Source organism: Scyliorhinus torazame, chromosome 14, assembly GCF_047496885.1.
Source record: "Scyliorhinus torazame isolate Kashiwa2021f chromosome 14, sScyTor2.1, whole genome shotgun sequence".
NCBI lineage: Eukaryota > Metazoa > Chordata > Chondrichthyes > Carcharhiniformes > Scyliorhinidae > Scyliorhinus > Scyliorhinus torazame.
This window is the reverse complement of record NC_092720.1, coordinates 197,230,107-197,243,233: the sequence shown is the minus strand read 5'-3', so window position 1 is coordinate 197,243,233 and position 13,127 is coordinate 197,230,107. Positions and strand designations below refer to the sequence as shown.

At 45.7% G+C, this 13,127-nt stretch overlaps 1 protein-coding gene across 6 annotated transcripts in view; it reads left to right on the top strand.

Annotated features, from left to right (window-relative positions):
- LOC140390327 (hepatic and glial cell adhesion molecule-like) overlaps positions 1-13,127 on the top strand; it is an 83,394-nt gene that overhangs the window by 33,922 nt on the left and 36,345 nt on the right. For 4 of the 6 annotated variants that reach the window (XM_072475391.1, XM_072475392.1, XM_072475390.1 and 1 more), the window contains exons 3-4: positions 7,082-7,351; positions 8,242-8,322. In XM_072475391.1, the coding sequence (XP_072331492.1) occupies positions 7,082-7,351; positions 8,242-8,322 (351 nt within the window). The other 2 variants (XM_072475393.1, XM_072475387.1) reach the window with 2 other exon arrangements.

Genomic DNA, 13,127 nt, shown 5'->3' with positions numbered 1-13,127 from the left:
CTTGTCAGCCTACTCTTGCAAGGTTCCCCATGAGCCATATTGTAGTCATTAAGGTCTGTTGTTTTGAATTCAACCTGTTTTTTCTGTTCTAATATTAGCAATATTATTTGTTATGGAATAAAAATGTCGTCAGTCAGTGTGGCAGTGACAGATCGAGCCTCACGACATCCTGTGGTGGGTTCCTACTTATACTAATTTTGCATACTGGAAATGTTCAGTATCTTGTTGCAGCTGTATAGAACCTTAGTTAGGCCACACTTGGAGTATAGTGTTCAATTCTGGTCGCCACACTACCAGAAGGATGTGGAGGCTTTAGAGAGGGTGCAGAAGAGATTTACCAGAATGTTGCCTGGTATGGAGGGCATAAGCTATGAGGAGCGATTGAATAAACTCGGTTTGTTCTCTCTGGAACGAAGGAGGTTGAGGGGCGACCTGATAGAGGTCTACAAAATTATGAGGGGCATAGACAGAGTGGATAGTCAGAGGCTTTTCCCCAGGGTAGAGGGGTCAATTACTAGGGGGCATAGGTTTAAGGTGAGAGGGGCAAGGTTTAGAGTAGATGTACGAGGCAAGTTTTTTACGCAGAGGGTAGTGGGTGCCTGGAACTCGCTACCGGAGGAGGTAGTGGAAGCAGGGACGATAGGGACATTTAAGGGGCATCTTGACAAATATATGAATAGGATGGGAATAGAAGGATACGGACCCAGGAAGTGTAGAAGATTGTAGTTTAGTCGGGCAGTATGGTCGGCGCGGGCTTGGAGGGCCGAAGGGCCTGTTCCTGTGCTGTACATTTCTTTGTTCTTTGTTCTTTGTTGTTCTTAACCTTGAAGGCAAGAGCTGTGAGGCAGCAGTGCTAATCACTGTGCCACCGTACTGCCCGAGATCGGAGAAAACACAATTATGTTAAGTATGTTAAAAAGGAAAAAAACAGTAAAACAGGGAACTAAAAATATTGTTCTGAGCTGCTTTTGTCCTTCTGGGAGGCCTCACAGGGCATCTATCCAATGAAATTAACTGAAAACCACTTATTGTCACAAGTAGGCTTCAAATGAAGTTACTGTGAAAAGCCCCTAGTCGACACATTCCGGCGCCTGTTCGGGGAGGCTGGTACGGGAATTGAACCGTGCTGCTGGCCTGCCTTGGTCAGCTTTCAAAGCCAGCGATTTAGCCCAGTGTGCTAATCCAGCCGTAGGACAGGTAGCGTTTATCCCTGAACAAATGAGCTAAACCAGATTTTCTCGTCATTGTCCACGAGGAGTGTGCAAATTGACTCTTGACAGCAGTGACCTTGGGCGACACGGTACACAGCGGCACTGCTGCCCCGCGCCTCGGTCCCGGCCCCGGGTCACCGTACGTGTAGAGTTTGCACATTCACCTCATGCCTGCGTGGGTCTCACCCGCACAACCAAAAGATGTGCAGGGTAGGTGGATTGGCCATGCTAAATTGTCCCTCAATTGGAGAAAAAAAATAATTGGGTACTCTAAATTTATTTTTAAAAAGCAGAGATCTTTATCTATTCTTTCATGCAAGCGATGTATTGGCCACCCTAATTGCCCTGGAAAATGGGGTGAGTTGCCTTCTTGAACCGCTGCAGTCCATGAAGTGTAGGTATACCCACTGTGCTGTGAGGGAGGGAATTCCAGGATGTTGACCGAACAGCACTGAAGGAACAGCAATATATTTTCCAAGTCAGGATGGTAGTGGCTTGGAGGGAAACTTGCAGGTGGTGGTGTTCCCATCTGTCTTTTCTTTCTCGATAGTAGAGGTCATGGGTATGGAAGACCCTGTCAAATGAGGCTTGGCCATTTCCTGAAGTCCATTTCGTATGAATTTCTGCCACTGGACACAGTGTTCGAGGGAGTGAATGTTTTAAGATTGTGAATATAGGTCCTGTCTTGTATCGAGCTTGTTGAGTGTTGTTGGAGCTGCACTCACCCGGGCCATGGGAAGAGTATTCTATCACACTCCTGACTTGTGCCTTGTAGATGGTGGACAAGCTTTGAGAATCGAGGGGAGTTACTGTCTGCAGGATTCTTAACCTCTAACCTGTTCTTGTAGCCACTGTATTTATATGACTAGTCCAGTTGAGTACCTGGTCAATGGTAACCCCCAGGATGTTGATGGTGGGGATTTGGTGATAATTCTTTATTTTTAAAAATAAATTTAAAGTACCCAATTCATTTTTTCCAATTAAGGGGCAATTCAGCGTGTTCAATCCACCTACTTGGCACATCTTTGGGTTTTGGGGGCGAAACCCACGCAAACACGGGGAGAATGTGCAAACCCCACACGGACAGTGACCCTGGGCCGGGATCGAACCTGGGACCTCGGCGCCGTGAGACTGCAGTACTACCACTGCGCCACCGTGCTGCCCAGGATTTGGTGATAATGATGCTGCTGGGCATCAAGGAACAATGGTTTAGGGTCCCTCTTGCTTATTACCAGGCACTTCTCTGGCACCGACTTGTCCACCAACCGAATGTGGTAAGATTGCAGGCTTTGATTTTACCCATTTGTTGTGTCACTGCCAGGTAGACGGTGCAGAGGGCACTCCCAGGTTGACCCTGCCCAGGGGCAGGGCCTGAAAGGAGCAGCCATTGATCAACTGTGGGGGGGGGGGGGGGGGGGGGGGAAGGGGAGGGGGAAGTGGTGTTGGCGATTGCAGTGGGGGAGGCCTGATGCCAAAGGGAAGGGGGGGGGGGTTATGAGGGGAGCCCCATTGGGCGGGCATGAATGCTAATGATCCTTGGCCGGGTGGTGGTGGGGGAACGGGGCTGTTGGAAGAGAGTGTTGATGCCAGGGGAAGGCACTGAAATCCCAATGCCGGATGCTGGCGATGTCGGGGGAGGGGGGCGAGTCTTTACTGTCACTTTGAGATCGGGCCACCCTTTAAAACCAGCGCCCTGATCTCTGTGAAGCTGGCCTTGCTGACGTGTTGAGGGCCCCCTCGGTGCCGTTAGAAATCATACCCCCTTCCAAAAAAAATGACTACACGCTGGCAGATTGCGATGTGAAACATGCCAAGAAAGCTGACTCGATTCACACCGATTTTCTCGCCTGAAATGACACTGCTCCATTATACCTGCAGAGACTCGAAACATCTTTTAAAGTGTAGGATCTCTTATTTATCTTCAAAATAAGAGTCAACAGTCCGGTTGATTGGAGGTGTCCAAATTTTATTACTAAATATTCACATTAATACACTTGCATAAGAACTGAATCAGAACTTAGATCAATTAATACATAAACTGGTCAGAACATAGCGAAAAGTGTTAAACATAAACGCATAAGAAAAGTATAAGAAATCGATGATTCAAGAATTCAGGATGGCAGGAATTCAAGAACGAAACTTTGTCCACGGGGTCTTACTTTTAAGGGAATTCATATCTGTGGTCTAACCCCTTATTTACACTCATTGGTTCTAATTCTCAGCTGACGCTTTCTAATTTATTCATACAACTGCCACTTGGAACATGATTTGTTATCCAAGCATTGATCAATACTTAAATTCACTAATGTCCACCAAATTAATGAAATGTCTATGTGCACCCACCACTTATTCCATTCCTACAAAGATAAGGTGCTTGGATTAACCTTGCTGTTGATACATTTTAAGCATTACAGCGGGCTTTTATGCAACTTTTCATGAAAAATCTTTTGAATTGCTACAGACATGGCACAAAATTTTGATAGTTTATTCATTATTTAAAACAATGACCGTATTCTCACAGTCAAGACATTTTTAATAACTTCACTCTTAGCTATGCATTCAATTAGATTCAATGGATTTTGGCCAGATATAGAGAAACTTATTTTTAAGCTGAAATTGCCTCTTCTGTGGTCAGTACTACATAGGATCCATATAATCCTTACAGTGCAGAAGTAGGTCATTTGGTCCATCAAGTCTATATCGACTCCCGAAAGAGCACTCTACCTAGACCCACTCTCCTGTCCTTTCCCTGTAGCCCCATGCATTGATCATGGCCAATCCACCTAACCTGGATATCTTTTGGACTGTGGGAGGAAACCGGAGCACCCAGAGGAAACCCACACAGACACAGGGAGAACATGCAAACTCACACAAGGCCAGGATCAAACCCAGATCCCTGGTGCTGTGAGACAGCAGTGCTAATCAGCCGACATGACCTAAGCTCCTCTGGCCTTTGGAAAGATTTCATGTTACATAATTGGGCTTCCAGAGCATTTGCTGTTAACATCCAACTTACCAATGCTAAAGCAGGACTCCAGGCTGGTGACAAAATCTGTCTTAAGTCTACCTCCTCGAAGCCTGGTTCTCTGGAAGATTCCTGCAAGCGTCTGTGGAGCAGACCCAGTCTCTGGTTACTAACCTCATCCTGCTGCGTCATCACCAATGTTAAGGAATTCTGCAATGCCTGCTTTCAGAGAGCTGAAACCACCTGAACCTTAAACCTTATGTGAATAATAATAATCTTTATTGTCACAAGTAGGCTTACATTAACACTGCAATGAAGTTACTGTGAAAAGCCCCTAGTCTCCACGTTCCGGTGCCTGTTCAGGAATGTATGTAACATTAAATATTTCCAAAGGCCAGGGGAGCTTAGGTCATGTAGTGAAGGAACCCTCACTGGACACTGACATTCCCGTGAATTAATATAGGTATCCTTAGGCCTTTTGAAAAATTATCTCTAGTTGTAAAACTCTTCTTTCCTATTTTCTCCCTCTGTGTATGTAGTTGCAATGACCATCCCCTGGATTCACGTGTATGAGTAAACAATATTCCTGATTCAGTCTGACGGGAAGGTTTTCTGGGTGTCACTTTAAAACTGACGTCGTAAGTAAAGGGTTTGGGGAAACCATCACAACCTATATTTAAAAATTAGAACACTTAGACGTACAGACAGATGGTAAGAAAAACAAAGGGAGTTCAGTTTGCCTCTCTCCTCTATCCGTAACAGACATTGGAACCCTCCTGTTCACAATAATAATCTTTATTTTCTCAAGTAGGCTTACATTAACACTGCAATGAAGTTACAGTGAAAAGCCCCTAGACGCCACATTCCAGCTCCTGTTCGGGCACACTGAGGGAGAATTCAGAATGTCCAAATTACCTAACAGCACATCTTTCGGGACTTGTGGGAGGAAACCGGAGCAGCCGGCGGAAACCCACGCAGACACGGGGAGAACATACAGACTCCACACAGACAGTGGCCCAAGCCTGGAATTGAACCTGTATTATTCCTTGTGTCTGAATAAAGCTCGTAGTCTTACAGTTGAAGTAGATACTTTATTTGTATGAGTTTGTTCTCTCTCCAGCACTTATACTATGTTACATCTGAGCTGCCTGTCTGTGTCCTGCTCACCAGCTGCTGTTCCTGTGAAGAGTGCCTCTGACTTCCTGTCTGTCTCTATTTATACATCTCCCGTGCTCCCTCAAGTATTTGCTTAGTTGTATTGCATTTACATTGACCCCTTGTATATATACACAGATATGCAGATCACCACACTACCATGCCACCCACGACCCTGCCTTGGAGCTAATAGGGATACACTAGATACCAGAAGACTTTCTGCGATCGATTCATGATTCTTTGGTACCTCGTGATCTCAAAGCGTGAATCGTAATCTTAGTGATCCGTATCTCTTAGTCCCTGTATTTTCAGAGGGAGAGAGAACTAGTGCGGTGTCAGCCAATTCTAAAACAAAACAATTTCATTAATGGCCTTATTTCTTGCAGCATACATGTAGCCCTGTCTTGTACCTTCATCAGTTTGGTATCTCATTTTTGGACATGTCTGGTTCTACTCCTGGCATGGTCTCCTGCACACTCTTCTCTGAATCTATCTCATTTAGCACCGTGATCGTACTCCATAGTCTGATGTCGGGTGTCCTCAGTGCGAAGATGGACTCTTTCTCCTCAAGTACCGTACAGTGGTCACTTCTACCAAAATTCTCATGGACAGACGCATTTATAACCGGTAACTATATCAGGGTAGTCAAGTAGATTTTTCCCTCTTGTTGGTTCTCATCCCGGCTATCATAGGCCAAGCCTGGCAGATATATCCTTCAGGGCCTGGCCAACCTAATCTTTGGTGTTGCTACCAAACCCTTTTGTTGATGTGATGTGGAGATGTGGCGTTGGACTGGTGTGGGCACAGTAAGAAGCCTTACAACACCAGGTTAAAGTCCAACAGGTTTATTTGGAATCACTAGCTTTCGGAGCGCAACTCCTTCATCAGGTGAGTGACTTTTGCTGATGGACATTGATATTCTCCACCGGAGTACATTCTGTGCCTTTGCTGTCCTCCGTGCTTCTTCCAAGTGGTGTTCAACATGGAGGAGCATTGATTCATCAGCAAGGGGAGGGATGCATGATAATTCTTGGGCATATTTGACTTGATGCCATGAGACCCCTGGAGTCAATGTTGAGGATTCTATCCCCCAACTGTGTTTCACTGTTTTGTCCCCTTTGGAGTGTCTGTCCTGTTGCTGGGACAGAACAAACCCTGGGCTTGTGATGGATGAGATTGGGACATTAGTTGCAAGGTATGACTATGTCAGGTTGTTGCATGACTAGTATGTGGCACTGCTCGCCCAATTTTGGCATACTGTTGTTAGTACGTTGAAGGGTTGACCGGGTGAAGCATGGAACTTTTCATTTCTGAAGCCTAGGAGTGCCAGGTAATCACTGAGTTTATTCTTGCTTGACTTTTCTGTGGAGGCTGGTATAACTGGCTTTGCCAGCCAATCTCAGAGGGTGGTTAAGAGTCAACCATATTGCTGTGGGTCTGAGTCACATGTAAACCAGACCAGATAAGAAAGGCAGATTTCCTTCTCTGGGGGACATTGCTAGACATTTTTCCAACAATCCAGTAGTTATGGTCACCATTGTTGAGACCAATGCTGGTCATGATCCCAAAGCGTTAGTCCCGGCCTTTGGATTACTAGTGCAGTTATATTCTCACCATCCCATCGTTCTGTTGAGTGTGCTTCTTCATTGGTGTAAAACATGTTGACACTCCCTGGGTTTGTAAATGGTGCTCTATAACTGCAAATTGATGTATTTGTTCATTAAGTGATACCATCTGTGACTTTTTTCAGATCCTCTCTCCATACCCCACATCTCCGGAAATGGCAGCCTCGAGAGCCACACAATTACGCTGATCTGTGTGGTGCAGAGTGGGATAGCCAATTCCGTCCGGTGGACCAGAGGAGGGCTCGCACTCCCAGATGATGAGCGTTATTGGCTGTCGGAGGGCAACAGTACTTTAACCATCAGCAATGCACAGGAATCAGACACTGGCTATTATACCTGCACTTTTTCAAACCTAGTCAGTCAAAGCAACAACAGCTATCAGTTGACCGTCAAGGGTAAGTCTGTCAGGGCAACATCAAAAAACTGAGTCTTGGAAAACATAGAAACTGACTATTTGGTCCAACATGCCCATGCTGGTGCTTTATGTTCCATATCAACCTCCACTTTAATTTACCACATCATTGTATGTTCTATTCCTTTTCCCCCTCAACTGTTTATTTCTCTCAATGCTTCTGTACTATTCACCTCAACCATACTAAGTTTCACAATAAAACCTTTCTCCTGAATGTTCTACTTTGAATATATTGATGACCTTATATTTATGGCCTCTGGTTCTGGTCTCACTTGCAATTGGAAACATCATCTTTACATCTACCCTATTCAACCCTTTCGTAATCTTAAAGACATCCATCGGGTCACCACTCAGTCTTCTCATTTGAGGGTTGTCAGCTTTTTTCTCCCTTACTGAACTGATTGATGCTCGTGTAAATTTTCAGAGGCAAACACACAACATCGACCCCCAACTTGCATTTCAGTGTTGCCCGAAAAACCTGAGGATGCCCTGAATCAATCCTAGAAGTGTAGTCACTGTTGTAATGTAGGAAATGTACGAACAAATTTATGAATCGCATGATCCCACAAAGAGTTTGTTATTGATTTTCACTGAGACGTAAATATTAACCAGGAGAACTGCCTGCTCTTCATCAAATCAATGTATCATAATTGCCCTTGAGAGGGCAGGCTGAGGGGCAGACCTAGGTTTTGTGTTTGCGACTTGAGAGTGGGACATGAACCGACAACATGTTGACTTGGGTCAATGATGCAGAAGGATGTTCTTGTTCAGATACACGTCACTAGTTATTTTACATCCACCAAATCCAATGATTAAAATATGCTTTCTTCTGAAAGAGTTAGTTAAAGACAAATCATTTCATTTCTTTTTTAGGCCATGAAATCAGAACGCACCTTGGGCTAATTCTACCTTTTGGTCTGTGTGCATCAGTGTTCCTACTTGTTCTCCGATATGGTGAGTATTCATGTGACTTGCCAACTATGCCATCTCCTAAACCATGTGAAAAATCCTTTACAACCAAGAATTTTAATAGAACAAATTTTTTTTTCAAACATAAACCAATCGAGGTTGAAGTTGTAAACTTCATTATTTTATTTTTTATTTGTTTTAAATAAATTAAGTGCCCTGTTTATTTTTTCCAATTAAGGGGCAAATTAGCATGGTTAATCCACCTAGCCTTCACATCTTTGGGTTGTGGGGGTGAAACCCATGCAAACACGGGGAGAATGTGCAAACTCCACACAGCCAGTGACCCAGAGCTGGGATTGAACCTGGGGCCTCAGCGCCATGAGGCAGCAGTGCTATCCACTGCTGCCTGTAAACTTCATTATTGATTTATTTAATCCCGATGGGTCAGATCACAACTGGTATTTCTGTATCTGTAAGTGCTTTCCAAAAATGTTTTTTTTCTCAATTCTACCAGTTATCTCAGCATGTGTGAAGGGTCCACTCTTCCATATAGTGGAATGATATGGCACAGTGCAGAAGGAGACCATTCAGTCCATCGTGCCTATTCTGGTTCTTTGGTGTGGTGATGCATTACAATTCACGCAGTCAATCCAAGTTGCTGTGTAAACAAGCATTTTTACATGCATTCAATAGTCTGGAGCTTTGATTAGTGATGGCAGAGGCTTCAACTTTTTTTCTGTCAGACCTTGCCAGGAATCTCTCCCATTCTTGTCAAATGAGAGTGTGTTGGAAAGATCTGCAAGTTGCAACTCAACCTGTTTGGCTGTGTTATAAATGCACTTTCCCTGGCCGTTCACACTCAGGGATGGGACTCACTCAAAGCCAGAGCTTCTGGCTCAGAGGCAGGGACATTACCCAATGTGCCACAAATCCTCCCTGGTTATTTAGTACCACCGTGTAACCCTATAGTCAAAATTCATGATGGAGACATTGTGTTAATGGGTTCAGATGAAATAGGTGGGAGGAGATTCAGGGTGTAGGTAAACTTATAACTCGAGACTGGAATGCACTATATGCTTCCAATTGTAGTTTCTGAAGATCACCAGAGGGCTTATTTTCCTTTTAACTCATCCTTTGAACACTAGATAAGAGGACCAATTTAAGAATCTGTAATAAAGGCCAGTCAAATTACATGTTTCTGTACCATGACATTATGATTCTGCAAATAAAAGTATCTCTGGCAGTTCCAAACACCTTTCTGTTCTCAGTTATTATCTTCAGTTCACAGTTATAAAAATAGAAGGAAAATATCACAAAATATTCTAAAACCTCTGGAACACAGTAATAATTGCAACACAAGACTTGCCCCAGTAAATGTACAAAGTGATTTTTTTCTGATTGGTTTCTTAGTACATTTTGATCTGCAAGTCCAAATCAGTTCCTCAGGGTAGTGTCCTAGGCCCAACCTCTTCAGTTGTTTCATGAGGTCAGAAGTGGGGATGTTTTCAGATGACTGCACAATGTTCAGCACCATTCGCCACATACATTCCACTTGCCTGGATGAGTGCAGCTCTGACAACGCTCAAGAAGCTCGACACCATTCAGGACAAAGCAGCCCGCATGATTGCTTCCCCTGCCACAAACATTCAAACCCTCCACCACCGACGAACTGTGGCAGCCGTGTATACATGCACAGCAGTAACTCACCAAGATTCCTGAGAAAGCACCTTCCAAACCCACGACCACTCCCATCTAGAAGGACAAGAACAGCAGATACCTGGGAACTGCACCACCTGGAGATTCCCCTCCAAGTCACTCACCACCCTGACTTGGAAATATATCGCCGTTCGTTCACTATCGCTGGGGCAGCATCCTGGAACTCCCTCCCTAACTGCACAGTGGGTGCAACTCAAGGACTACCAGCAACTCAAGGACTGCAGTGGTTCAAGAAGGCAACTCATTGCCACCTTCTGAAGGGCAACTGGGGATGGGCAATAAATGTTGGCCGAACCAGTGACGCCCTTACCCTGTGAATTAATTTAAAAAAATATAAGATACACAGCACATTCCCCCGTGTCTGCGTGGGTTTCACCCCCACAACCCAAAAAATGTGCAGGTTAGGTGGATTGGCCATTCTAAATTGCCTCTTAATTGGGAAAAAAAGTAATAATTGGGTACGCTGAATTTATTTAAAAAATAAGATGCATGGTGGCACAGTGGTTAGCACAGTAGCTTCACATGCCAGGGACCTGGATTCAATTCCAGCCTTGGGTCACTGTCTGTGTGGAGTTCGTACGTTCTCCCTGTGTCTGCGTGGGTTTCCTCCGGGTGCTCCGGTTTCCTCCCACAGTCCAAAGATGGATGGCCATACTGAATTGCCCCTTCGTGTCCAGGTTTGTGAAGGTTAGGTTATGTGGTGACGGGGATTGATGCAGAATCGATAGACAGAATGGCCTCCTTCTGTACTGTAGGGTTTCTATGATTCTATGATCATCAGACACAAAATGATCATAACTGTCAGAGATAGAAGATTAATAACTCTCATCAAGGGCAGCACGGTTGCGCAGTGGTTAGCACAGCTGCCACATGGCGCCGAGGTCCCGGGTTCGATCCCGGCTCTGGGTCACTGTCTGTGTGGAGTTTGCACATTCTCCCCGTGTTTGCATGGGTTTCGCCCCCACAACCCAAAAGATGTGCAGGGCAGGTGGATTGGCCATGCTAAATTGCCCTTAATTGGAAAAAATGAATTGGGTCCTCTAAATTTAATTTAAAAAAAATAACTCCCATCGTATGGATCAGTGAGATAATAAAACAGGGTAAATTTGTTTTATTCATCCTATCTATTGGTTGGATAGTATTATTAAGTAACCTAATATTCAGTACTGGTTTAGTTCCTGGCCACTATTATTCCCACAAAGTGTATAAAAGGCTGCCTGCATTCTTTTCTGAATCAACATTTATCTTTTTGTTGGAATACGGTGGATCAGAGTACAAACTCTACTCTGTGTCGTAGCAACCAGCCACCCGTCCCCCGTACCAGCTGTCCATTCCAACTGTCCCTATTAACAGGGCCTGAATTACTTCCTCAATCTGACTTGCCATCCCATTACCAGTAAGTAAACCGTGGGCAGCACGGTAGCATAGTGGTTAGCACAATTGCTTCACAGCTCCAGGGTCCCAGGTTCGATTCGTCACTGTGCGGAGTCTGCACGTTCTCCCCGTGTGTGCGTGGGTTTCCTCTGGGTGCACCGGTTTCCTCCCACAGTCCAAAGATGTGCAGGTTAGGTGGATTAGCTAAATTGCCCTTAGTGTCCAAAATTGTCCTTAGCGTTCGGTGGGGTTACTGGGTTATGGGGATAGTGTGGGCAGGGTAGGGTGCTCTTTCCAAGAGCCAGTGCAGACTCGATGGGCCGAGTGGCCTCCTTCTGCACTGTAAATTCTATGATATAATTCTATGATAAGTGCTCCCTACCTATCTCTACAAGCTCCTTAACTGTTTCGTTAACATTCATATTCCAAATCTTGTTAATGAGGAACCAGATTTTGTATGTTACACAGGCGAATTGGACAGTAATTGCCAAGGAAGACCATTACTAGACAGTGCTTGGGCTATGGCTGTACAAATCTTATTGCCAGCTACCTTAAAAGCTCCAGTTGTCAGTAACCATGGCAGCGATATTAAAAGCCCTCAGCCAGGACTTCCGGTGGCGGCCATGCGCGGGTAGGTCTATAATCGGCAGCTCCCGCCGCTAACAGACTACCGTGCCCTTTTAAGGAGCTTTGGCGGCTCGTTTTTGATGAAAATCGGCAGGCAAACGGCACTAGAAGGCTCAGTTTATGGAGGGGACCAGGAGCAGGACGGTGAAACAAACGAGCACCGAGAAGTGGCTGGAACGGGCGCGGGAACAGAAAATGGCGGCCGGCTCGGATCAGGCAGCGTGGGCCCAGTGGTCGCGGGAGCAGCAGGAGTTCCTCAGAAGTTGCTTTGCTGACCTGAAAACGGAGATGCAGGCCCCGATGAAGGCCTCAATGGAGAAAATGGTTGAGACTCAGAAAATGCAGGAGAAGGCGATCAAGGAGATTGAGAAAAAGGTCTCGGATAATGAAGCTGAGATACTGGGCCTGGCCGTCAGGGGTGGAGGCACATGACGCTCTGCATAAAAGGTGGCAGGAGAGGCTGGAAGACCTTGAAAACCGGTCCAGGAGGCAAACTTGCGCATTCTGGGCCTACCTGAGGGTGCAGAGGGGTTGGACGCGAGCGCATTCGTGACCACGTTGATGGGGACAGGAGCATTTCCTCGGCCTCTGGAACTGGATGGGGCGCACAGAGTCCTTGCAAGGAAGTCCAAAACTAATGAACCGCCCGAAGGCCACGATGGTGTGGTTCCACCACTTCTCAGATAAGGAACGAGTCCTGTGATGGGCTAAAAAGGAGCGGAGCAGCAGGTGGGAAAACAGCGTAATCGCATCTACCAGGACCTAAGAGCAGAACTGGTCAAGAGGCGCGCTGGATTCAACCGGGCTAAGGCGGCGCTCCACAGCAAAGGGGTGAGGTTCAGGCTGTTGCACCCGGCGAGGCTTTGGGTCGCATATCAAGATCGCCACCATTACTTTGATACACCGGACGAGGCGTGGACTTTATCAAGCAAGAAAAGTTGGACTTGACCTAAAGGGCAACCACACTGGGACGATATGCTCTGGTGGAGTTGTTGATTGCTGGATAGCCGGAGGGAGCAACATTATGTTCTTCCCTCTTATTTTTGTTTGTTTCCTGTTTCTCTGGCCATGTTTTCGGCTTTTGTGGAGTTCGGCCGCCGAGGGAGGAGAGGGGTCCTACATGTAGGGCTGCT